The sequence below is a fragment of the Hemicordylus capensis genome, chromosome 1 (assembly GCF_027244095.1).
Source record: "Hemicordylus capensis ecotype Gifberg chromosome 1, rHemCap1.1.pri, whole genome shotgun sequence".
NCBI lineage: Eukaryota > Metazoa > Chordata > Lepidosauria > Squamata > Cordylidae > Hemicordylus > Hemicordylus capensis.
In genome coordinates, this window is record NC_069657.1 from 220254897 (window position 1) to 220281955 (window position 27059).

General features: G+C 43.0%; 1 protein-coding gene across 11 annotated transcripts in view; it reads right to left on the reverse strand.

Annotated features, from left to right (window-relative positions):
• Window positions 1-27059, reverse strand: part of MPP4 (MAGUK p55 scaffold protein 4) — a 62851-nt gene that overhangs the window by 13217 nt on the left and 22575 nt on the right. For 4 of the 11 annotated variants that reach the window (XM_053280065.1, XM_053280076.1, XM_053280082.1 and 1 more), the window contains 10 exons: window positions 22954-23085; window positions 19561-19642; window positions 17284-17369; window positions 14963-15034; window positions 10695-10891; window positions 9098-9162; window positions 8472-8489; window positions 6332-6370; window positions 4741-4761; window positions 3495-3509 (listed from right to left, as the gene is read on the reverse strand). In XM_053280065.1, coding sequence (XP_053136040.1) covers window positions 3495-3509; window positions 4741-4761; window positions 6332-6370; window positions 8472-8489; window positions 9098-9162; window positions 10695-10891; window positions 14963-15034; window positions 17284-17369; window positions 19561-19642; window positions 22954-23085 — 727 coding nt within the window. Of the gene's footprint in view, window positions 1-2282; window positions 2325-3494; window positions 3510-4740; window positions 4762-6331; window positions 6371-8471; window positions 8490-9097; window positions 9163-10694; window positions 10892-14962; window positions 15035-17283; window positions 17370-19560; window positions 19643-21328; window positions 21527-22953; window positions 23086-23363; window positions 23421-27059 lie in introns of those variants that run through there. The other 7 variants (XM_053280149.1, XM_053280141.1, XM_053280136.1 and 4 more) reach the window with 7 other exon arrangements.

Sequence of the window (27059 nt, forward strand, 5' to 3'; positions counted from 1 at the left end):
GTTTAAAAAACATAAAAACAAACACTATCTAAAATGCACTGCTTAAAACAATTTTAAAATAATTCAGAACCTATTAAAATACTTAAAAATAATTTAAAAGAGCACCTTCTCCTTTGGGACCCCCACTGCTTATTAAGATCTTTGGGAACATCCCCACATGGGGGCTTTACCCTGAATCTCCTCCCGAAGGGAAGGAGTGTGTTTGCACTACAGCTGAATTCCCACCAAGGTCAGTTCAATGTCTGTGGAAGCACCCCCCCCACACACACACAAAAATATCGGGCTTTTCCTTCTGGATTTTACGTCATCCCAATGTATGTCCAAGTCTTTAAAAATCCTGTATTTTATCAGAGTTTAGGGGATAAACTGCAGCAAGGTGCTGACATAAGTCTTCACATCAGGGGCATAACTACCGTTAGGCAAGGGGAGACAGTCGTCTTGGGGCCCCACTGCCTCAAGGGCCCCCCCAGAGGCATGTCACATGACTCCCCACCCGCCCATGTTGCACCCCCTATGAATTATGTTGAGTCTCTTGGAGATCAGCAGTAGCAGCTGCAGGGAGTAAAAAAATTAGATTCAATGTGAACAAGATATTCACCGTATTCATAATGGGGATGTGAGTGTGAGTGCACTATATATTGAAGTGTGTTTGTGTGTATATATCAGTGAGGGACCCATTTTAAAATCTTGTCTCTGGGCCCACTCCAACCTTGCTACGCCCCTGCTTCACATTAACATGATAAGAGCAAGTCATGCCTATGAAATGCAAATACTGTAGAAAGCTGCCTAGAGGCAAAGAGTGGGAAAGCCAGTTTTCAGGCTTTCTGCTCTTTGAAAGCTTTTGGAGGGGGGAGAGGATTTGCGGTCTGCAGAGGGCTTTCCTTGCGTAAAGTGAGCTGAGCATGCAGTCCAAGATAGGAAGGGGGAGTCGCTACAGGAAGGCTGACACATGCTGAAGACTTTGTGTGTTTGGGGGTCATGGGGGAGGGGGCAGAAATAGAAAGCCAAGGCTGATGGCTAATTAAGCAGAAGTGTGTGTGTGCGTGCGCACTTCAACAGAGCCAGATCACAGAGAGTAATTTAATTACAGTACAAAACCCTTTGGCGGAACGGGAGGTGTGGCGTCCCGCCTCCTCTAGGAAACCATTGGCCACAAGCAAAACACAGAAGCGAGCTGTGTGTAAGCCTACACAAAATAAAACTTGGAGTAGAGAGGGGAGGGGCTGCTTCCCTAATGCTGCGAGTCTAATTCGAAATGGCTTCGCTGGCCTCTCTGAAAGCTCTCTCTGAAAGACCCCGGGGAGAAGTCTGCCTTTGGCTGCCCGCAGCTCTTCTGGTGGCAACTCAGGGCCAGAGGCTCTGGGATGAACTCCCTGTTGTTGTAAGAGCTTCCCCATCTCTAGCAAGTTCTAAAAGGGCACTCAAGACACTTGATGACACTGGCCATCAAGCCTTTGACCAGCTGCAAGTTGGTTTTGTTGTTGTTGTTACTGTTTTAAATGGTCGTTTTAAGTTTTTAACTGTTTTAATGTTTGGTTTTAATTCTGGTTTTATCATTTATTTTGTAAACCACCATGAGAAGTTGGTATGAGGCAGTGTATAAATGTCATAAAAAATAAAATAAATATCTACTTGGAAGCATTTAGTTATGCAAGCCCTCCTCTGAGGTCCTGCAAGAGGTACAACCCAGACTTAGGTTTGGACACAGGTTTTACCTCAGTAAAAATGATGCCATTGTTAGACCTCATGAATTTCCCTCATGTAATTTGTTCAGCTAATTCACACTTTGGCCCATTAAGAGAAACATATTTTTAGGTTACAGTTCTACAGAATTGCTAGGTACTACATTTAGACTACTACATTTATCTAATAAGAGGCATAATCTAGCAACCATTTCTGAGTATAAGCATAATAAAAAAAGTACTCTACAACACTGGAAAAGCAGCTCATATAAAGACACGTTCCTCTTTGCTGAATTCACATGTCTTTTTTAATAGTTCATCAAACCGTCTTCAGCCATTCAGCAGTTAAAAAATAATAATTTCAAGGTAATCCCATCATTTTTATTGCAGACAAGTTTATCAGAAAAGAGCTACAAATCAACAAAGATACAAAATAGAAGCATGGCTTGGCGGCCTGGTAGACAGTAGCAAAGAGGGAGGACTCAGGAATGAAGCACAGGATGGATGCATTTTATATCACATAAAAGGTCAAGGGACGATTTGGGCAGCCTGCAATGGTGCAATCCCAGTCCTTTGGGGTTTCACAAAAGAACTACGTACTAAGAAAGACCTGCTGACCAGATCCACTGAATTCCTCCTCTTCTGTAATGTGAAAACACATCATATAAGGGAGGAAGCATAATGAAAAAGGAGAAAGACCATCAAAACTGTAGGCTTTTTACCTTATCTTTTTATATCATAGGCACGAGTATAGCTTTAATGAATAATAAAGCCACATTATGTAGAGACCCATCATACAAAAAGGACTAGTATAAACAACTTAAAAGAGGAAACCGTAACAAGTTTAACCTTTTGCCACATTGCTCTATTATATCAAATTAAGAAACAGTCCTCTCTTTTTAGTTTCATATTTAGCTTTCTTGTTGATGGTGAATAATGAGAGTTTCTTTAATGGCTCATCAGGCCAGTTTAAACACAGATAGAGTGTGCCTTTCCCACCTACAGAGTGGAAAATAACTGTAAAATTGGTGTTCCCAGTTTGAATGTGGACCCAGAAACCCCAAAAGAACAGCTGAATTTGGAAAAAGAAAAAAAGCGATGCAGAAAGGGCAGTTCTGTAATTTTTATTTTAGCTGACTGGCAGAAGCCACATGAGTTTTGATTCTCCTTTGGGGATTACACTGCCACTGCTCAACCTCTATATTTGTAAACAAATAATTTATTACAGAAAGTATCAACAATCTTCCGAATCCTCTCCTGTCAAGAACATAGATCTTGTATGCTCTCTGAAATTTTCTCCAGCTTGGAGAAGTAGGAAACCATGCTATTACATGGCCAAAGAATGGTCCTGGAATGTGTTTATTCTCTCACCACACATCAAATATATCAAAGTAACAATCAGGTGGTGAACAGAACACTGTATAAATAAGGAGCAAACACACATCTCACCTGCCATGCCATTGGCATCTTAACACATTTGTCATTTTGTAAGTAAATACACACAATGGGAGATCTACCCTGATGTATCCAAAGATATATCTGTAAAGCCTTAAAGAACATTACAACAAGAATAGTTGGTTGGTGCCCAGATCATGCCAACATATTATCATTTGGTAAACATACGCTTAGCTACATGTGTGCCTATGTTAGGTTCATTCTATTCATTTATTTCCCTCTATATACATGATCTGGCTAGAAGGAAGAGAAATAAAGTGTTATGTATGATTTCTAATGCAACACAGTCTCTCACATTTGTCTGTAAAGAGATCATAACCTACTCTTTAATATCTAGAGGAGAGAGAAAAAGGTTACCTTCTTTAAGCTCCTCTGGTGTGTTGCACAAAAATGTAAGAATAGGAAAACACATTAAAAATTAGGGCTCTGGTTAGTTCAAGTCCACATTTGACAAATATGGGTGGTCAGATATTGTTAAATGTGTGATAGCAGAACGTATAGATAATTGGCTATGGTTAGAGCAGCCTTGTGCTATGGCTGACCATTTTTACTAGTGCATTAAAAATGCCAGACATTCTTTCCCCCCTAAGGACTGCTGACCCTGCACCCTGGCTACAGTACCATCTTAGAAATAGAACTTCAAATCCCAACTCTGCATAGGCATTTCTTACCACATCTTGGATGCCCAGCTTCTCCCTCTCAAGACCTCACTTCGTTCTCCCTGACATGCTTTTATCCCCATTATTCTCAGCCTTTGTTTCTGGTTCCCTCCACCATAGTTGTTAAAGCCCATGTGGGCAAACCAATTCCCATTTGCAGTGTAATCAACCTTGGTCTTCCCAGGCCCCTTGAGAAACACAAACTCTGTGGGTTCCAGTGTATCAAAACCATGGCATGTGAACTGAAGCTCGTACGCAGGAGCTATGTGTGAATTTGCTCTAACAGCCTATACTATCTGAAAAGCCACTGAAATATGTCAAGAAATATTATTGGTAAGGATTTTTTAAAATGCCAGCATAAGAACTCGTAATTACAGCTTGTTATTCACAATTGCCTTATGCCTGGCTCGTTCAGTTGACCGAACAATATGGTCCCATTACTGTATTGTGTCTGGCCTGTCCCACTTTTGTTTCTAAGGTGCAAATTCATCCTGCTATCCAAGTGTCAAAATGGATCCCCTTTCCTCATCAAGCATAATAAGGATGCCATGAAGTAGATTAGCCCTTCAATTACACTTATGTAATGTAATCTTATTATCTTCCAGCTGTCCCCTTCCAACACTAGTTGGGCAATTTTCACCATATGTGTAGGAATAATTGAACATTGGATGAACACTTCTGTAATGGAATGATGACCCAACTGTTTAAATTTTGTCTTATTTTGGTCATTAAAACCTCCAGATCTGTTCAGAAAACACAGAGAAGGCAGTGGCAAAATGGCTTTCCAAAAGCAAAAAAACCTTTCCCCAAATCCACAGAAACACCCACCCACAATACACTTTCAAGATGATGTTTAGTCTCTTCAACTATGTGCTTTTTTGAGATACTTCTCATTTGAAAAAAGAATGATTGGCAACCAAAATTGCAGAAAGAATCATACTTACCAGACTCAAAAGTCTCCTCATCTTTTAAGTCATCCAGACAGCAAAAATAGCAAATACATTTCATTTCAATACTATCCCTGTCTAAGATAATTATAACATAACACATCAGAAAAGGTTTCCTCTCCCCACACCATCAGGACACTGTTAGGTTCTCATGCCCTCTTTCATTTCTTCGGCTAGTGCCTCAGAGTTTAAGGGTAAAACTATACATCACACAAACAAGAGGTCCATAATAGGACCTCCCAGCATTTGTATTTATTTGTTTAACAGCAAAGGGAAGAAGGGAGACGGGCTGGGTCCAGGTTAGAGTGAAGCAGTGGCCCTGGGAGAGGGTGTGTTAACCCTCCCCCCCACATTGTTTCCCCTATCAAGATCTGAAGCTAACCACACCTAACAAACTTTCTGCGGGAAAAGAAGCTCTGGATCTAGTTTTGGTTAATCGTATTCTACTATGTGACAGGAAGTGCCTTAGACCGAGTCAGTGCTTGCCTCCCCAGAGGGAGGAGCCACAGATTGACACTGGGACCTTCTGCATGCAAAGCATATGCCATGCATGCCTGAGCTATGGCCCTTCCCCTTGGTTAATCTTATTCATTGCAATCTACAAAATGCTTTGAGGCAGCCTGGCATTAGGTTTGTGAAAAATATATACTGTTTAAGAAGCTTATGCTTTTATGAGTCATGCTATTAACAGTCATTTAATGATCTCAATTAAGACACCCCCCTTAGAATTTGGAATAAATGACTCAACGTATTGGAGAAGAGATGCTGTCCTCCCAACCATTCAGGGTCACACAAACACACAACTCTCAGGAGGCTAGTTGAATTTGTAACTCAAGAGTATAAAAATCAGCTCTCCACTTATAAACAAGCAGGTCAGAGGCTACCATCTGACTTCAAGCCACTTTCATAAGAGACAATTTCGTTTCCCATGTTGGTGTGATGGAGCCCATATTAGGCATTTTAATTGTCAATGTTGAGGCACTCTTCAAAATAGCACCCTCAGCACTAGTACAGGAGAAGAATCATTTTATGTGGAAAACCTGTAAACTATGTAATTGTGGAAGAAGAATAGTAACTGGGGACCAGTCATGTAGTACTTTAGGTCTGCATCTGTTCATAGGAAGAGGAAAATGATCACCCATCAGACCACTTAAATTAAATAGCCACGTTTCTAGTGCCTATAATTCAGCATTTTAAAGCTGAATCATGTTCAGTTTTCATGTCATATGCCACACAGTCACTGTCCATAAGTTTAAACATAGGAGCAAAAGGTTTGTTAGCGTCACGTTTGAAATGATCCCAATAAAAACTCAGAACAATAACATTGTAGCAAAACGTTCCAACAAGGACCAGATGGATAGCCAACACCTGTCCTTTCCTGCTGTTTCTCTCTAGTATAAGTATCATCTGACAACAAGAACAATTAAAACATATATAGACCTCAGTTATATATACACTGTATTGTGCATAATTTACCAGGGATCATTTTAATAAACCACATAACTTATAAAATGGATTTTAGGTCCCATTTGCACTACAATAATGAAAAACAAAGCAACTCCCAGTCAACAAAACCAGAGCCAATTACCTGTTTCTACACACTTCTCATCAATCTGCATGTCATCTTCTGCACATTGTAAAAAATAAAAAATAAAAATGAAGGGGGAAAAAGAGGTTTGAAGTTCACAGAGGTTTTTAAAAAGACCTTCACAACAATAGAAACACTAACTAATCCACTCCTAAGATGCAATTTCAATAATCTCTCTCTAGTCTTTCAATATTGTGCCATGGTGTGATTAATTATATTACAACTTCCTATTTCAAGGGAAAGCAAAGTGATCAAAGAAATTCCTAGATCCTAGTTGAGAGGGAGTGAAATCCCCATTTCTAGACACGCACAATGGCATGAGTGCCACTTCCCTTGCTGCAGTCTCAGGCCTCTGGGGAGTATGTGTGAATGAAGCCATAAGCAAAGAAAAACCCATTGATTGAAGCAGTCACACACAGAGAATGCTGGACTTGATGGATCTTTGGTCTGATCTAAAGCAGGTAGTCAACACTTCCAAGTGGAATGAGAAAGTGGTTCCCACACTGCTGTGGCTGCATATGAAAGATCTGCCACTAGACTAGAGGTGACAGAGAAAGTGACAATCACCATTGTTTGTTTTCCCTATAGAGTAATCATAATGCTACTTGATTAGATACTTCATTCCACAATTGTATGTTTTAGGGGGTACAGGTGGACCTCGTTATCCATGGATCCCATATCCATGGTCGGGATGAAGACACCCAGCCTCGGCATACGCAAGAAGAAAAAACATGCTGACCTCACGTATCCGCGGGTCAGAGGTGGCCGGAAATGACTGCGGAGGTCATTTATGGCCACCATTTTCTCAGACAAAGCCTCAAAATGGCTCCTGTCTTTGTTAAAAAAAAAAAAAAAATAGAAGGGGGGGAATCCACTGATTTTTCAGCCGATTTTCAGCCAATTTGGGGGCACAGCACAACTCAGGGGGATCAGCAGAGCATGGTAAGAAGCCTCCCTCCCCCACAAAACTCATCCGATTTTCAGCCATTTTTGGCCGACCGGGAATCTAACCTCCATGGATCCTGTAGGATCCCATAACTCGATATTCATGGTTTCCATATCCACGGCTGCAGCTCGGAACGGAACCCCTGCGAATATCGAGGTTCTCCTGTATACATTTTTGGAATGCTACACAATAAAATGAGTGGTTTAAAAAAAAAAAATCCAACATTTTATTCAGTGTTAGGAATGGGTATATCTGAGGGTTACCAGACCTCTTCATCAGGTAGAATGGAAATGTAGTTAATTTTCAGATGCAGAGTGAGATAACTTAACTAGTACATACATAGAGAGACAGTGGCCTAATTAAAAACAAAGACTTGATATAGGAAGTATGGTACTGTACACTAAAGCAGATGGAAAGCATCTGTAAATATAAGCTGCTTTTCCATAGACACAATAAACAGGCTTATAAGAACAAGTGATTTAAACAAGTGATTTAAATCACTGGTAGTAGAACCTGGGCATATAAGAAGAATAAATAATGAGACATTTTATCTTCTAGATAGAGGCCTAGCTCTCACTAAGATGGCCAACCTGCCTGCGTCTGGGCTGTACCACTCTAGATTGGGGCTTCTCATGAGCAGCCGTTCTTGCATCCCAAAAACCTCCTCCACATGGGAAATTAGAATCCTTTGTTACTCAAATAGAATTATGTTAATGGAGCATGATGGTAATGCTACGCACATTCATATGTGTACATGTTTTTGTGTGAATCTGGGTGCAGGCCTCCTCAAATGTAGAGTTTAGACAGGAAGTGTACTACTGTATGTACACAGGCATAATAATAATGTGTGAGTAACTGTAAGCATGTACACATATTTACCTGCTTACAGATTCCGTGTGCATTGAACATAATGTGTGAATAGGGCTTAGATGCCAGGGAGAAGACTATGTGAGAATTCTCCTCCCTTCCATCTATTTTTTTAAATATGCAGTTTTTGCGGGGGTGGGGGGGCAGTTGTGTGGTGGAATATTCAGTCATGAGTGTCCCTGCTCCCACCTGCAGTCAGAATTAATACACCCCACAGGCTTATAACCTCAGTGAGAAATAGGCCTGAGAGTTCATGCAACCTGGGATCTATGGGCTGACATACACATTTCGGAAGGAAATACATAAAACCCAGATATGGTTGCTTACCCTCTTCTACAGTACTCACTGCCCACAGCAAAACCGCGGAAGAAGTCAAAAAGAAAACAGTAGGTTAGAGACTGCCAGCATTATTGTTAGGAAACAAAACTCTGTATAAAGATTATTTCTAACAGATGAAAATATAGAGCAATGTTTTGACTAAGCATTACCTACAGCTTGAAAAAAGACAGAGTCACTTCTGACAACATGCCTTATACCTTTAAGCAAATTGTTTTGCACTGAGGAGTCAATGCAGCAACCTTTCTACACCCAGCGACACAGATTACTAAATACCATCAACTGTTCAAAAGACTTAAAAAAAAAAAGATCCTAAATGTAGGATATATTTTGATACCTATAGTAATCCATACATTTGGAAATTTAATTATGTACATCTGTCTGTTCTCAAAAGTTTGAAATGAGCCACATCCTAGTATGCAGATTTCCAAAGGAAGAATTGCATCCTGGTACCTAGTTGCTTATCTTCTCATAACCTTTGCATGAGTAATGGTTCAAAATGAGATCTGGTTTTGTTTCGCTGATAATATTTATTCATACAAAACCAGCTGCCTCATGGGAAGTGAAAGAGAAACATTCCCACCCACAATCTGTAATCAGAAAATCTCTGTACTCACATATTGTTGATTTGAGACAGGGATGGGGTTGGAAGGGTTGAGACCACCAGAATTCCCGCTGCTTCCTAGACAGACAAGGATATATCGAAGTAACAAACCTGATTTGGAACAGAGCCTAGCTGATTTTTTATTTCATTTACATTTTTGACTCATTTTTCTCATGATAGCCCCCAGAGCAGTCTACAGAATTAGAACAGTATAAAACAAAAGCACATAGTAAAACTACCAATTAAAAAGGCAATAGTTATTTATTTATAAATGAGTTGAAATCAAAGCTAAATAAATAAAAACTTAAAAGCCAACCAACAAGCACAGAACAAAGCTGAGAGAGACCATCCAGTCAGGCCAGGCCAAAGGAACAGCAAAAAAAGAAAAAAGAAAGGAAAGGGGATGGGGAGGCACATTTTCACAAGTCATTGAAATATCAGGAGAGAAGGATCAGCTTGAACTCAAATAAATAATTAATAAATAAACCCTCTGTGAGAGGGAATTCCGGAGTCTGGATAAACCTATGGAGAAGGCCTTGCCTGGGTATTCTTATCTCTTGTGCTACAAAGTAATAATTAGAGGCAAAACTAACAGATCTGTCACTCTACAATTTAAAGAAGCCACAAATGCAACAGGAATGGAAACCTAGCAATATTCTACCCCTTTTACCTCTGCAGAGTGTTGAGAAATCATCATGATGATAGGAGTGTCTTTCCTGTCCCCTATCTCCTGAAATACATACAGCAATCATGTGGACCTATTTAGTTGATTACTTGGTTGGGATTAATAGATAAAACACCCTGCTGAAGCAGACTAATTAAAATGGGGGCCCTGATTAATTAGGCAACTTTTTTTTAATTTCTTTTTGAAGAAACAAAGAAGTAGATGGCTAGTGCCATCTTATAAAAGACATGCATTCCCCTCCCTCCCTCAGTAATGGAAGATTATTGACCTTCCTAAGATGACTGTTTCAGCATGTATGTTATCACACAGCATCAGTGAATGGCAGTCACAGTTTGTAGGAGAGGGGAGAGAGAGAGTGGAAGGGTGCTATAAAAACTGCTATAATGTTATGTTGATGTTTGGATTCTTTGTATGATGCCCTGGGTCAAAAGACAACAGGCAGCCTAAAAATGCAATAAATAAAATAAATAATATGTTGTCCTTGCTCAGATCATCTTGGACAACATTAGCCTATTTCTGTTGTGGCAGACCTTCATTTCTCTTCCCTTTTTAAATGGGAACAGATGTTTCAGTTCATTCTACTTCACCTGCTCCTCTAAATGCCATCCCAAATACTGCTATTCTGTAACAGTGCTGCAAAACAAGAGACAATGTCTCTCTTCAGCCCAGCATAGAGTCTCTCTCCAGTGACTTATTAGTGTCTCATTTTTCCTCTCTTTATTTTTCTACTCCCCCCACCCCCACTTTGTTTTATGATTGTGAGTACCTGTTGGACAGGGAAACATTTCCTCATTTTTTTTTGCTATATAAACTGCTCTGAGAACTTTTGTTGGAAAAACAGTAGATACATATTTTAAACAGCAGCAGCCTATAGGGGTGCTATTTTGCTATTGGGTCTGAATTCAGAAACAATGGCTTTTCTTACCTCTTCAGAAGGTGATTCGAAGGGATGAGTCCAGCACAGGCACTGAGATCTGATACTTTTCTTGCTTGCCACCAGAGGGCATCATTCTGGTCCACAATTTGAAGAATATCTCCCTTTTTAAATGGCAGTCCTGCGTCAGCACATGGAATAGCAGGATCCTGAAGAGGCCAGTAATCTGCCATCGCTCGCACATAGAGCTGATACAGTAATATACGAGATATAAAGAGATATGACAGAACATCTAGATTAAGAGCTGTGGTGTAATCGATATTCATAACCAACAATCATCCAAGTGATCAGGTAAATTATGACAATTTAATAAGAACATTACTAAATCCAAAATTCTTTCTCCCAATCCCCAGAGTAAGTAAGCTGCTTGTTTACAACCAACCAGGTAAGCTATGGTCTCCAACAGTGTTGCTTCCATGATTTTTGGCCATCAACTTCACAATTAGATGAACCTACAATAAGGCCTCAGCTGAAGAGCTTAACAAATGGGGAGGTTCATAAGGGAGGAGAAGCTTCTGCAGGTCTCCTGCACCCAAACTATATCAGTAATAACTGGCAGCCTGAATTGTGCCCAGAAATGTATTGTCAATCAGTGAAATTAGCAGGGTACTGGCATGCTTCAGCCATCTTCACAATATGTGTTTGGAGGGGGCATGTTACTTTGGAGGAGGGCCTTCCAATTGAGGTGGTCCTTGGCAGAGGGTGATATGGTGGTAGGAGTAAGACGTGCCAGGTGAGGAGAAGGCACACTGGCTATATTAAAGCCATCACACCCTCCAGTACTTCTCCCATCCAAGGAGACCCCAGTAACTCTCCCAGCAGCCCACCTTGCCTGAAGCTGGTGCTATTAAATGCTAGGTTAGGTCCATAAATGCAAAGACCACAGCCATCCAGGAGGTTTTTCTGGATGAGCACATGGACCTGGCATGCATTGTGGAGACCTGGTTGGATGAGGGGGGAGATGTTAATCTCTCCTAATTATGCCCACCAGGTTTCTGAGTGCAGCATCAGCCAAGGCAGGGTGGGAGGGAAAGGTGGGGTTGCCCTGGTTCATCGGGAGACCACCCCCCTAACCATATGGACTGTCTGCCTTTCTGACCAGTTTGAGTGCCTGCATGTAGTGATTGGATTGTGAGACAAAGTTGGGATTCTGTTGGTATACCGCCCACCCTGCTATCTAACAGTCTCCCTGCCTGAGCTGCTTGAGGTAGTCTCAGATGTGGTGCTGAGGATCCCATGGCTGTTAGTCTTGGGGGACTTTAACATCCATGGTGAGACCTGCCTTGCCTGGTGCAGCTCAGGACTTCATGTCCTCCATGGTGACCATGGGCTTGTTTAAACTGATTTCTGGTCCCACACATGTGGCAGGCCACACACTTGACTTGGTCTTTGGGTCAATGGTGGACAGTGGTGCTCTGTGACTAGTCCAGGAGGCCTCAATACTGTTATTTTTATTTTACATTTATATCCCGCTCTTCCTCCAAGGAGCCCAGAGCGGTGTACTACATACTTGAGTTTCTCCTCACAACAACCCTGTGAAGAAGGTTAGGCTGAGAGAGAAGTGACTGGCCCAGAGTCACCCAGCTAGTATCATGGCTGAATGGGGATTTGAACTTGGGTTTCCCTGGTCACAGTCCAGCACTCTAACCACTACACCACGGTGGCTCTCTATCATGGACAGATAACTATCTGGTGAAGATTGAACTGAGGGTGGACCCAATACACCTCTGCAGGGGTGGAGAACCAGTTAGGATGGTCCGCCCTTGGAGGCTTATGGATCCTGGATTCCTGACAGCTCTTGGGGAGTTTCCTGCTGAGAGAGTGGATGATCCTGTTGACACCTTGGTCTCCCTTTGGTATGAGATGGGGTTAGGCGATTGACACAGTTGCACCTAGGTGTCCTCTCCCGACCCGCTGAACCCAAGCGACTCCCTGGTATAGAGTTGCAGACAATGAAGCAGGCTGGTAGATGGCTTGAGCATAGTTAGCAGAAAACTCCAAACAAAAGTGACCAAACACAGGCTGGCGCTCATATTAGGGCCTACTCTATGGCAGTGATGGTGGTGAAGAAATCCTACATTGCATCTGCTCAATGTCCCGCGGAGTTTTTTCAAGTGGTTCAGGGCCTCCTAGGTGAGGACCCCAAAGACCATCAAACAGAATGCTTGACAGCCAGCTGTGACCAATTTGTGTTACATTTTGCAGATAAAATCGCTTGTATCCATTCTGACTTGGATGCTAAGATTTTTGCGGCACTGGAACTGGATGTTACCAATGTACCATCCGGACTTGTTATATTGGATAGTTTTCAGACTGTGTTGCCTGAAGAGGATAGGCTGCTTGGAAGGCTGAGGTCTACCACTTGTGCCCTCAACCCTTGTCCTTCATGGTTGGTGAAGGCTTCTAGGGAGAGACTAGGTCCACGGGTGGCGGGGGTGGTGAATGCATTTCTAGATCAGAGGGTGGTGCCCCCTTGCTTGAAGGAGGCAGTCATTAAGCCCCTCCTTTTAAAAGTCCTCATTGGACCCAGATGACTTAAATATTACTTTCGGCCAGTTTCAAACCTCCCCTTCTTGGGTAAAGTGCTGGAAAGCATGTTGGCATCTCAGCTCCAGGCAGTCCTGGATGAACCTGATTACTTAGATCCTTTCCAGTCTGGCTTCCAACCTGGATATGGGATGGAAACTGCCTTGGTCGCCAGGGTGGATGATCTACACCGGGAGACAGACAGAGGGAGTGTGACTTTGTTGATCCTCCTGGACTTCTCAGCGGCTTTCAATACCATCGACCATGGTAACCTTCTAGGACATCTCTCCCGAGGCACTTGGGGGCACTGTTATACAGTGGCTCCACTCCTACCTGGAGGGTCATACTCAGAAGGTGGTGCTGGGGGATGCCTGCTCCACCCCTTGGCCTTTGGCCTACGGGGTGCCACAGAGATCTGTTCTGTCTCCCATGCTGTTTAACATCTATGTGAAACCTCTGGGAGAGGTCATCCATGGGTATGGGCTGCAGTGCAATCAATATGCTGATGACACCCAGACCTACCTATCTTTTAAGTCAGCAGACACCAGGGATGCAGTGGATGAATCGGGGCTTGGAGGCTGTTCTGGACTGGATGGGGGCGAATAAGCTGAAACTGAATCTAGATAAGACAGAAGTGCTCTGGGTTGGTAGAACTGATCATCCAAGTAATCAGGTAAATCTGGTCTTGGACGGGGCCACACTCCCTCTGAAAGACAAAGTCTGCAGCTTGGGAGTGTTTCTTGACCTGACACTTTCTTGGAGGTGCAGGAGGCGGTGGTGTGCAGAAATGCCTTTTACCAGCTACACCGGAGAAGTCAGACCTGACCTCAGTCACTCATGCTTTGGTAAGGTCCAGATTGGACTATGCACTCTATGTGGGGCTGCACGTGAAGATGGTTTGGAAGCGTCAGTTGATCCAGAGTGCTGCTGCAAGGATGCACATGGGTGCAAGTCTCTTCACAAGTGTCACACCCATCCTGCGGCAGCTTTATTGGTTACCAGTCCACTTCCAGGCTAGTTTCAAGGTGCTAGTCTTGACCTTTAAATCTCTACATGGCTTGGGGCCGGGGTACCTGTCGCATCGCATTCACCCTTATGAACCTGCCAGGACTCTCCGCTCATCATCTCAGGCCCTGCTCATGGCCCCTCCACTAACAGAGATCTGGTTGGCAGGGACTTGATACAGGGCCTTTTCAGTTGTGGCCCCTTGGATTTGGAATAACCTCCCTGAAGCGCTTCACCATGCTCCCTCCCCTCAGTGTTTTTAGAAAACAACTAAAAACACATCTTTTTAAAGAGGCTTTTGAATGCTCCATCTTTGCTTATATCTGGTAGGTTCTTTAGTTTTTACAATTCTCAATGTTTAGGTTTTAAAATAGCTTTTAATTTGAAACTTAATTCTGATTGTGGTTTTAGCCTGACTTTTAACTTGTTTACTTAATTTGGTTAATTTATATTACTTTTATTTTACGTTGTATCTATTTTATTGTTGTGAGCCGCCCCAAGCAGTAGTGTACTGGAGAGGCAGGGTATAAATATTCTAAATAAATCCCAAACTGCTTTACGCGCAGTGTATTCATTTCCCCGAACTACCAGAGTTGTCAAAAATATCACAGAAATATCACAGAAGTTTGCCATAAGCTGAACTGCCAGCAGTAATTCTTCTTACTACTGAACATCACTGGATTAACTATCTGTAACAACAGAGAGCTAAATAAATAATTGCATCTTACTGTTGTTTGATTGCTGACTGGTCGATCAGAAACTGGAATCAGCTTGAACATAATTGTTCCCTGTGAGAGTGCCTACATAAATTCAGAAAAAGGACATCCAGTTATGCTTAACTATTGTCACAAACTGAATGTTTAATCAACAAGACTAGCAGATGATCAGTTCTAGACTATTACAAATGTATTTTTGTGAAGACAGCATTAATACAGTCTACGATAATATCATTTTAAGTGTGCATGCATGTGTACACACACATTTAATGCAAGGCCTTCTTGAGGTCTCTTACATTTATGCAGTTTTCATGCTTGCTGAAACTTCTAAGGAATTTAAGTCAGAATAACATTTCACCAAAGTGCCTGGGTAGAATGTTGCTATTGCACGCAAGAATTTCAGTAAAATTATTTTTAATAAAGTTCTGCCCAACTTACTTGTGGGCATATTTATGGGACCTCCAAGGGATTCTTAGTTTGCATAAGAAGATTGGGGTTTATCTTTTAAATAATTACATTTTAGTGCAGACACAACATTTCACCAAATCACCAGATGCCAAGGAGCTCAAGTGAAAAGCTCTTCATGAACAAACTCTTTGAAGATAGGGGGTGGGAGAGTAGGTTAGCTGCATGGGCCCACCATGTCCACTTGGCTGAATGCTCCCTCAAGAGAGTTGAGCTGTGGGGAAAGAGGCAAAGCAAAGGATACATAGAAGAAAGAAAATCATCCCTTGGATCAGCCAAAATACTGAGGCAAGTTTATGTTATGCACCCTTAAAGTTTCATATCTAGTGCCTGAGGAACTGCAGTTTGCAAGAAGAAACATAAAAGACAACTGTTGATCAAATATCATCCAAAATGTGGTATGAGCAGCCCCAGATAAACTCAGGAACAACAGCAGCCGACCATGAAAGGAATGATTAATTGGAGCACAGCTGAGGAGAAAGCAATGGCATCCCCACGCAAATTGCGATCTCGTACAAACAGAGGAGTCTGTCTCATCCATTCCCAGAAAAGTCTGTCCAACTAAACATTATGGGGTAGGAAAAGTAGGACACAAAACATATAGGAATCACTACATTGCATTAAAAAAGACATACAGAAACAATGAGTTGGACAGGGGCGTATCTAGGGTAGGGCAGGCAGGGCACCACTTGAAGGGGGCACCATTTTGTAATTTTTTTTTTTTAAATGGCTGCTGAAAACAAAATGGCCACTGCGCATGCTCAAATGGCCTCTGTGAGGCCCTAGGTCATGCCAGGCCTTGCAGAAGCCATTTGAGCATGCGCGGTGGCCATTTTGTTTTCAGTGACCTTTTAAAAAAAAGATTATTTTTAAAAATGTCCACCGCACATGCTCAAATGGTCCCTGTGAGGCCCTAGAGGCCAGCGGGGTGAGGGGAAACCTTAGCAACCCTCCAGCCTTTAGGAAGCCCCCCCAAAGGGGCTATAGGTAAAAATAAATAAATAAATAAATAAATAAAAGACAATGTACACATATTCAGAGTGGCACTATGTACAGAGAATCAGGGCTTGTGAATGCGGAGCTGATGCTTATGAGTAAGGATTGTATTCATTTGCTCTTACTTTGCTTCTTGTGATAACTGAGTTAAATGTGATGTCTTGCTAATATGGCTATTAATGGTGAGTTTGTCTTTGAATCAATGTGAAATCCTTAATATTAAGGCCCACTGGGAGTTTCTTGCTCTGTTTCTCTCATTTTAACTGTCTTTCTGAAAGACTAGAATATATTCCAAGCAGTGACACAGTTTACTCTGCATATCCTTTAATTATTTACAGAATATCTGGGAAATGTCAAATTCTCCATTGATTTTTAAAACTTATGTAATAGTGATGCTACAATGCATAGTAGAGAATTAGACAAGCACTTCTGTTTAGTTTTCCAAATACACCTCCACATAGTATTTGGGTATTTCATGAGCCCCAGCATACTGAAATTTGTAGTTTTCCAGCATTTTTTGGTCTGGCTAAGTCCCCTGCTAAATAGTTTTTGAAATATTAAAAGATTAACGAGCTTGACTTGTATTTTTCAGCTGATATTATGGTAAAGTTATCTCAAAGATGGGTGTCAGATGCCTGGACAGGGGGCGCAATTTCAGTGTTTGCCCTAGGCGCTATTTCCCCTAGATACGCCTCTGGAGTTAGATAGAGGGCATGGAGAACATGTAGCAAATACCTAGCCCTCTTTAGGGAGGTTTGTTTCACACTTGAAGATCTATGGCTCTACAGGGTATATGTTTAGAGGAAGTATATTTGCATTGATTACATATTGTCACTGGATGCCATTAAACCACGAAGAGTTAATTATCTCACCAAAATGTGGATTACTTGTTCTGGCTCCAGCCCCTCCACTGGAACCCCGTTCACTTCTACCAATTTATCTCCAGCATATAACAAACCTAAGACAAAAATGGAGGACAGTGTGAGTTCTATCAGATGATAGATGGACAAATGTATTCAGAATTTTTGAGAGACATTGGGATTCTTTTCCAGAATCCTGGGCACAGCTACTCAGAGATCATGTTGAACGAAGTCCATGCTCTACTCATTCATATAAGGCACATGAACCACAGCAGTGGACTTAGCTATGTACCCTCCTATGTGTGCTTACCCTCTTAGATGTCTGGGGCTGGCACTTTATTTCAGTGCCAGCCACAGGATTTGGGAGCCCTTGGGCACAATACCCTCGGAGCCCACTTTAAGCAGGGGCCTAGATAGGGTTGCCATATTCTAGGTTTCCAAATCCGGGTGCCTAATTTGCATATTATGAAAATTGGCTTGAAAATAATTGTGCATATGCAAATTAGCAACTGCACTTTCCAATTGATGTGCATTTGCTTTGGATATCTACCAACTATAGTTGGGGAAGATATCTTTGCCTGACCATATCCCTTGACATAGTAACAGCAGCAATAGAATCAAAAATAAAATAAAAGAAAGCACAGCTTTTAAATTAAGGCTGCAGTTCTGTGCACACTTATTTGAGGGAAAGTCTGATTGAAACCAACAGTGCTTCCTTCTAAGTAGGCATGCATTGAATATAAAGCCAAGGAAGTCCTTAAACATTACAATACACAGCCTGGTAGGCAGGTAGTGATTCACATCAAAATCATTCTATCCTCTCAACTGCCTGAAAGAGATCCCCGGCTGATAACAAACAAGGTAATATTCCTCAGAGGCTAACTGTGAAAATGAAACCCTCCCAGCTAGGCTCCTGTGCTTTTCCTGTCTTAATCCAAGTCCAGCAGTTGAGCAGAATAGTGGCTGCATATTTTGCTCCATAACTCTGCTACTACAATGGCTAGAGCTTAGCGCTTAAAAAAAGAAAGAAAAGAAAGTTGAAATCTGGGCAAATCTGGGTGAGATGCTTGAAATCCGGGTGAAACCTGGAATTGTGGGAGGCATGGCAAATCTAGGCCCAGATCAAATTGGGATGATTAGTCGCTCCAACAAATCCCTTGTAGTTCGATGAGGATCCTTTGCTAGGGGGCATTCAAACAATCCATTTCTTGGCTACTGGTGGAAAGGCGGCTCCATTTGCCTCAGGATCCTCTCTGTCCCTGAACCTTGGACCATTCCCATTTAGAGGGGCCTGCCCCACATGTTGAAAACTACTCTTGCAGGGGAAAGCACTGTGGCATGTAGGTTCTGAGAGATAACAAGGTATGAAGCAGGACTGTGAGCTTCATTTCACAGTTGTGGCTCAGCAAACCCGGGGCCAGTCTATACCACCCCGATTGTGCCATCAAATCGGTGTTGACTCCTGGCGACCACAGAGCCGTGTGGTTTTCTGGGCAGAATACAGGAGTGGCTTACCATTGCCTTCCTCCCGTGCAGTAGGTGATGATGCCTTTGCCGTTGTCACTGAAGTGAGCATCCGCATCCAGCACCTTCCTATATCGCTACTGCCCGATATAGGTGACTACAAATATATATTGACTAGACACAGTCAGGGAAGCACACTGGCAGGGATTTGAACTAACAGCCTCTTGCTCCCCAGGCAAGCTGCTTCCCTGCTGCGCCACAGGGGCATGAAATTAGATCACTTAAGGCGGATTATCTCTTGTTCAGGCACGTGTTATCCACTGTTATACACACAGAGTGTTTAAAACAAATGTATAAGAGGAGTTAGATCTAAATAAAGATATTAGATCTAAAACATCTATTTACAATACAGCTAACCTATTAGCTCTCAACAGTGAGATAAGCAAAATATGGCAATAGTAACCAGATGGACTTGATTACGACAGCAATGAACGCACCACTGAGAGACCTTAAAGGCCAAGCTGAAGACTGATCATCCTGGAGAGGATCTATCTATGTGGTTGCTAAGAGTCAACACCAACTTGACAGCACTTAATCAATCAGTCAGCCAACCAAACAACCAAACAACCAACCAGAACAGCATTATCTTGAGCATGCACCCTTTTTATTTAAAGAAAAGGGCTGGCATTTGGGTTCCTTTCCATTCTACTAAAAAAATTACAAAACGTAACAAATCCAGAAAATGCCGTCAGAAATAAAGGGGTGGAGGGTGCAGGGACAGGAACCAGCATTTCCTCTCTTTGATAGGTTTTTAATTCATCTTACCACTTCTATCTGCCAGTCCACCATGGATTACTCTTGCCACTGTAATATCTCCTGTAAGTTCATGGCGTTTAATAGTGGCACCCTGAGGTGGAAAAAAAAAGAAGAATGGATGATCACCAGTTGTTTCCATTTACATTTCATCCATTTCAAGGGCAAATCTGGTGAGCATGTCAGAGGTTATTGGAAATTATTGTTGAGAGAGGGTCTATCTATGCTAGGAACAGATAGCTCCTGACATATGCACCACCCTCCTTCCACAAACTGCTGCCCTCTCTCCAGATTATGAGGCCAGTGGGATTCCCAGAGAGTGCCTTAGTTTACATGAGCAAAATATGTACCATAATTGCGCTAAAAAGATCCACAGGTCTTTTTTCCATAAGGGAGGAAGAGACAATAGCAACACTCACACATTTTACTTTCATTAAAGTCTCTACATCTTATATGCAATCTTATATGTTTCCAATTCAAATAGTATTATTTTCCATCTCTAGTTTACTACATCCCCCAAAGCTTAAGTTAGGTAACAACTTTCTAAAAACAGATTAAAATCCAGAATATAAACTCTCTAAAGCCAATCCAAAATCCACCCACCCACTCAAAGCTTGTATTAACTCTAAGGGGAAAGACAGTTCTCTACACTGTTCTGATCTCTCCTGTCCCTCTGCCTTCACAGAGCTAACACCACATTGGTGTGGGGTGGGGGAGGATTTGTATTAGGAAAAGGGCATGGGAAGGAAAGAGTTCAAACTCCCTTTCCTGGGCATTTTCTGGACTATGAGATTTGCAACGCTTAAAGTATTGCAAAGTGTAACGGAACAAGGCAGCGGTTTGAAACTGCGAGCGCAGCGGTTCTAAGGTGCTTTTCTATGCAACGTGACAGGGTTTTGCCTATCCGTATTGCCCATCACTGCAACGGATTTTCCAGGCAGGGGGTGTCCATATTCCCCTTGGGATTGCATTCACTGCCCCCCTCCATTTTTGGCCAATAGGTTTGTGAAGGAGGTCAGGAACTGCTGACATGATGACTCTAGATCTAGATCTAGATCTAGATCTAGATCTAGATCTATCTATCTATCTATCTATCTATCTATCTATCTATCTATCTATCTATCTATATTCCCCCCCCCCTCAGTGCCTTTGTGCAAAGGTGCAACAACTTGCTAACTGTGCAAAGAGGCATCTTTTAAAAGTGGTGATTCTGTTTATTTAGCAGGGGGAGAGCAACTGGTCCTATCTAACCCCAGCACAGCATCCCTCCAGTGGCTGTTGTTGGCATCTTTCTTATGTTTCTTTTTTAGACTGTGAGCCCTTTGGGGACAGGCAGCCATTTAATTAATTAATTAATTTCTGTACGTAAACCACTTTGGGAACTTTGGTTGAAAAGTGGTATATAAATACTCATCATATTCATATTTTTGCCACCTATAGGCAAAAAAGGATTTTGCTGCCCTTAAAAAAACTGGCCACTGTGCAACGGTGGCAGTAGTGCGAGGGGGGGAGGGAAATCCCCCCTTTTAACTTCAGTTTTTTTTTTAAGCCACTACCGCAGCAGTAGCTGCAGGGAAGGGCTAGAGAAAAGTCCCCCCTATTTTACTTTATTTTTTTTTAAAGCTGTGGCAGCGGCGGCAATACTACTGGACAAGGGGAAAGCTACCCCTTTTGCCCCCTAAAAGCTTGTCGCTGCCGGTGGTGGGATGGGGTGCAGTGGCAGTGGCTGGCTGCGTGGGGTGGGGGGTGGAGGGGAGAGTGAGTGCTCAATTTTTTAAACCTCTAAAAGCCCACCACCGACTGTGCGAGTAGCGGCGAGCTCAGCACCTTCCTCCTCCCTGCTTCCCTCCACACGGGCTGAGGCTCTGCTATAGGTGCGTGCATGGAAGGAACTGGCTGGTCCGGTCTGGTCTGAGTCCAAACTGGACCAGGCCAGTTCAGTCCGGCACCCGGGAGGGGTGGGTTCACACATTTGTTCGGTTTTTTAAAAGTTTTTTTTAAAACCTACCCCCTCCGGGGGAGTTGTCCAAACTGGCGGGTGGTTGTGGTCCATGGAGGTTCCCCCTCCCACCTGCCAGCCACCCTTATGCCATAAATGTGCCGTTCAGCCGCTCTTCGGCCTTCCTCCCTTGGTGCGGCAGCCATTTTGGAGGCCGCCGTGCCTGGCAATAGGCCTCTGTGTGGCCTGGGTCATGCACAAGGGAGGGAACCTCCATGGACACCCCCCTACGCTGCCTCAGACAACTCCCCGGGAGGCAACAAGTTTTAAATTAAAAAAAATAAAATCTTGTGAACCCCAAGTGGTTTGGTCCAGGATCCGGCAGAACAGGGGGTGGTTAGGTTTGACCCCAAACAGTTGAACCAAACCAGTTTGACGTCGAACCTGTTCGCACATCCCTAGAAGGTGCTGAGCTCGCCGCTGCCTGCACAGTCAGCAGTGGGCTTTTAGCGGTTAAAAAAGGGGGGCATTCACTCTTCCCTCCTCGCCCCCCACCCTCCCTGCAGCCATCCGATGCCACCACACTCCATCCTGCCACCAGCAGCAGCGATCTTTTAGGGGGCAAAACGGGGAACATTTCCCTCACCTGGTTGCCCCCCCTTCCTGCAGTAGCCACTATTCTTTTATTAATTATTATTATTTATTACATTTATAAACTGCCCCATCTAGAGGCTCTGGGTGGTGTAACAGAGTAACAGAGCTACGGCAACGGTTGTTGTACAACCGCTGCCGTAGCTCTGTTACCTTCTCTGCTACCTTCTCTCTTCCAATCCTAACCCTAACCCTCCCCACCCCCGGAAAGTCAACAAAAAACTATGAAAATAACTGTCCACGCTGCAAAACATAAAAAGCGGGGCAAGCCTCCCTGCAATTGAAAAATAAATGCATCAATAAAAGCTGAAACAAGGCAACGGAAATATGGACAGAACCCTGGTGACAACGGAATGACCACGATTTCAGAACACAGGCAATACGGAGGGGCACTGAACGGAAATGTTGTGAACCCCTGGCAGCATGACATCTGGGAAACGCCCTGGAGTCCCCTGCCCCCTACGATCTTCAGAGCAGATCTATGGGGCTGCTAAACTATGGGAGATCCTAATGACAGTTCCCCCATGCCACATTGTTTTGGCACTAGATCTGAAATCAAAAGAAGGTCATGTACATAACCCTGATCACTGAGAAACTGGCCAGACCCTCCATCATGTTATATTTAGAAGAAGCTCCCATGGGATGAAATCTCCAGTCCACAGAGACCAACTCATCCTCAGCAGCATTAGGCTGTGCTTATAGTCTACCTTTTTACATACTTTTAAAGGCAAACATTAAGTAGCAAGACACACATTATTTATAGGGTGAGATAAACCCTGACTTGTAAAGCATTTAAAATTAAATTGTAACATTACAAGGGGTTGCTTGTTTTTCACCAGGCAGACAATCCTCATAGCTTCCTCGTTTTCGGGGATGTTATCTGGCAGAGGTGGAAGAATTGGCTCATAATCTTTCTGGGCCACAGTATCATGAGCTGACAGTAAGGCCTATATTGACAAGAGAAGAAGACACAGACAATGGTTCTAACTGCTTAGCAGTTAGAAGCAACAAGATGAAATTAAACTATCAAAAGCTCCCACATATGCGCGCGCGCTCTCTCTCGCTCTCTTAAACAAATGCAGAGTTAATCCTAAGAGTACATGAAACTTGCTTGTCCTCACAACAGTCCTGTGAATTAGATCACAACTGCCACACTTTTACAGGCTGAAAATGATTAGATAATGCCAATTTGTTTCTAGGTCCATGTAAAGGTACGAGGTATTACCTTTAAGCCCTTTATGGTTTGGGACCTAGATACCTGGAGCACCACCTGCTCCCAAATGTTTCTGCCCGCTTGATGAGATCATCAGAGGGAGCTCTGCTCTATGTGCTGACACTAAGGGGGGCTCAGTTGTTGTGCATGTGGGACAGAGCCTTCTCGGTCATGGCTCCAAGGCTTTGGAATACCCTCCCACTGGACATCTGCGTTTCAGTTCCCCTCACTGCCTTGGAGAGGCAGGTGAAGATCTGGCTATTTAATCAGGCCTTTGTCCTTTAAGGGGTGCTGTTTCTGCTGCTTTTGTGATTTGTATTTTATTGTTTTATTACTGCTACGGATATTTTTATTTATTTATTTTTATTATTTATTTATTTGATTCATATACCGCCCTTCCAAAATGGCTCAGGGCGGTTTACAATTAAAACAAACCACTAAAAGAGCTAAAACAAATTAAAAAACAATTAACAATTTAAAAACATTTTAAAACAACAATTAAACAATTACAGTGATTAAAAACCCCAAAATCAGGTTTTGAATTTTAAAATAAACCAGATATTTAAACCCCCAAAATTTAGGAAGCTGAGAAAGCTTGGGTGAAAAGATGGGTTTTCAGGTGTTTTTTGAAAACTGCCAGAGATGGGGATATATTCATATACCACTCTTCAACCAAAGTTCTCAAAGCGGTTTATATAGAAAAATAAATAATACAGAAATAAGATGGTCCCCTGTCCCCAAAGGGGTCACGATCTAAAATGAAACATAAAGCAGATACCAGCAGTAGCCACTGGAGGGATGGTGTGCTGGGGTTGGATAGGGTCAGTTGCTCTCCCCCTGCTGTGACTATCTGTATTGTATGACTATCTGCCTGAGGGCAGAAGTCATGGGTGCGCGCTTGGTGCAAGGAGCTCCTGGCTCTAAGGGAACAAATTTGTTCCCTTGAAGCCAAGGTGGTTGGCCTGGAGAAGCTCAGGGAGGCAGAGAGGTGTGTGGATGAGACCCTCAGGGATGTGATAGAGGCATCCCACTCACAGGCTGATAGCGTTTCTACTGTTATGGAGAATGAGGGTCTCAGGGAAGGAGGACATTGGTCTGAGGAAGAGGGAAACACTCCCTTAGCAGGGACCCCTTTCTTGGGTGATGCACCTATATCCTCTCACACAAGGGATACTCCTCCAGGGGGTGGGGGCCTCCTAGTAGTGTGTGATTCGATCATTAGGTGCATAGAGAGATGGGTCTGCGACCCACGTGTAGACCGCACAATGACCTGCCTGCCTGTTGCGGACGTCACACTGTGTCTAGGTAGGCTATTAGGCAGTGCTGGGGAGGAGTCAGCTGTCATGGTGCACGTTGGCACCAACAATGTTGGGAAATGTGGTCAGGAGGTTCTGGAAGCCAAGGCTGCTAGGCAGCATACTGACATCCAGAACCCCCAGGGTAGCATTCTCTGAAGAGCTACCTATTGCACATGCAAGGACAGCGAGACAGGAGTTGCTGAGGGGTCTCAATGCGTGGATGAGACGGTGGTGCTGGGAGGAGGCATTTAGATTTGTTAGGAACTGGGATACATTTGGGGGGAAGCAAAGCCTCTACAAAAGGGACAGGCTCCACTGGAACCAAGATGGAACCAGACTGCTGGTGCTTAAAATCAAGAAGGTCGCAAAGCAGCTTTTAAAATGATGCCTGGGGAGTTGCCAGCAGGAACTGGGTGGTACCTATTTCAGTCAGAAAAATCCCCTAAGGTGTGAGGGTGAACATGTTTCGGATAAACCAGAAGGGGACAGAGTAGAGCCAGGAGCTGAGCAGAAGGAAACACATGACAGCTTGGCAAATAGGTCATATGATGGTAAGGAGGATAGCACATGCCAACACCAGGTGAGGGACTCGGTGTATAGGGGTCTGTATACCAATGCCAGAAGCCTCTGAGCCAAGATGAGTGAGCAGGAATACTTGGTTACTAATGAAAACATAGATATAGTGTGTGTGACGGAAACCTGGTGGAACCAACGGGACATGATTATTCCTGGATATAAACTCTATAGAAGAGACAGGGAAGGGAGGATTGGGGGAGGAGTGGCACTGTATATTAAAGAAGGGATAGATTCCAATAAGCTAGAAAACCTAGGTGGACCAGAGTCCTCCACAGAATCATTTTGGGTAACATTACGAGAACTGAAAGGAAATGTGTTACTAGGGTCATGCTATCACCCTCTGGATCAAAGCGCTGAGAGTGAACTGGAGTTGGAGAAACAAATAAGAGAGGCATCAAAGAGAGAAAGGGGAGTAATAATGGGTGACTTCAACTACCCACACATAGACTGGGTAAATTCATATTCAGGTAATGACAGAGAGGCCAAATTTCTAGACGTGCTAAATGACTGTGCCTTAGAACTGTTAGTCGCGGAACCAACCAGAGAAATGGTGACCTTGGACTTAATCCTTAGTGGTGCCCAGGACCTGGAGTGAGATGCAGAACCATTGCATAACAGTGACCATAGTGTGATCCAATTCAGCATATTTGCAAGTGGAGAACTATCAAGGAAGTCCAACACAGATGCGATGGACTCCAGAAGAAGAAATGTCTCAAAAATGGGGGAACTGGTAAAAAGGAAGTTGAAAGAGAAAGTCAGGAGGGTCAAGTCATTCCGGAAAGCATCAAACTTATTTAAAACCACAATATTAGAAGCACAGTTGGAATGTAAACCAAGGAAGAAAGGTACCACCAAGTTCAGAAGGATGCTAGCATGGCTAACAAGTAGAGTCAGGGAAGCTCTAAAAGGGAAGAAGATATCCTTTAGAAAATGGAAGTCCTGCCCAAATGAAGAGAACAGGAAGGAACATAAACTCTGGCAAAAGAAATGCAAGGAGACAACAAAGGATGCAAAAAGAGAGTTTGAGGAACATATAGCTAGAACTGTCAAGGGGAATAACAAAAACCTAATTTAAATATATCAGAAGTAGAAAACCTGCCAGAGGCGCAGTTGGCCCCCTTAGATGAGGGTGTTAAAGGGATTATTAAGGAGGATAAGGAGACTGCAGAGAAGCTGAATGAGTTCTTTGCATCTGTCCTCACAGCAGAGGATACTGACAATATATCCTCTCCAAAATTGAGCTTTTCAGGTCTAGTGGCTGAAGAACTGGGCCAATTTGAGGTGATGAGTTAAGATATTCTAAACAATCTTGAAAAATTAAAGTTAACAAATCGCCATGGCCAGATGTCATCCACCCAAGAGTTCTGAAGGAACTCAAATGTGAAATTGCCGATATCCTAGCAAAAATATGTAACTTGTCCCTATAATCAGGCTCTGTACCAGAGGACTGGAAAGTAGCCAATGTGACTCCGATTTTCAAAAAGGGATCCAAGGGGGATCCGGGAAATTAAAGGCCAGTCAGCTTAATTTTGGTGCTGATTAAATTGATGGAAAGCATACTTAAGGACAAAATTGTTAAGCATATAGAAGAACAGGCCTTGCTGAAGAGAACCAGCATCGTTTCTGCAAGGGAAAGTTTTGCCTTGCTAACCTTTTGGAGTTCTTTGAAAGTGTCAACAGGCATGTGGGTAAAAGTGGTCTGATTGACATAGTATAATTGGACTTCCAAAAAGCTTTTGACAAAGCTCCCCACCAAAGGCTCTTCAGTAAACTTAGCAGTCATGGAATAAGGGGACAGGTTCATGTGTGGATCGGTAACTGGTTGAAGGACAGG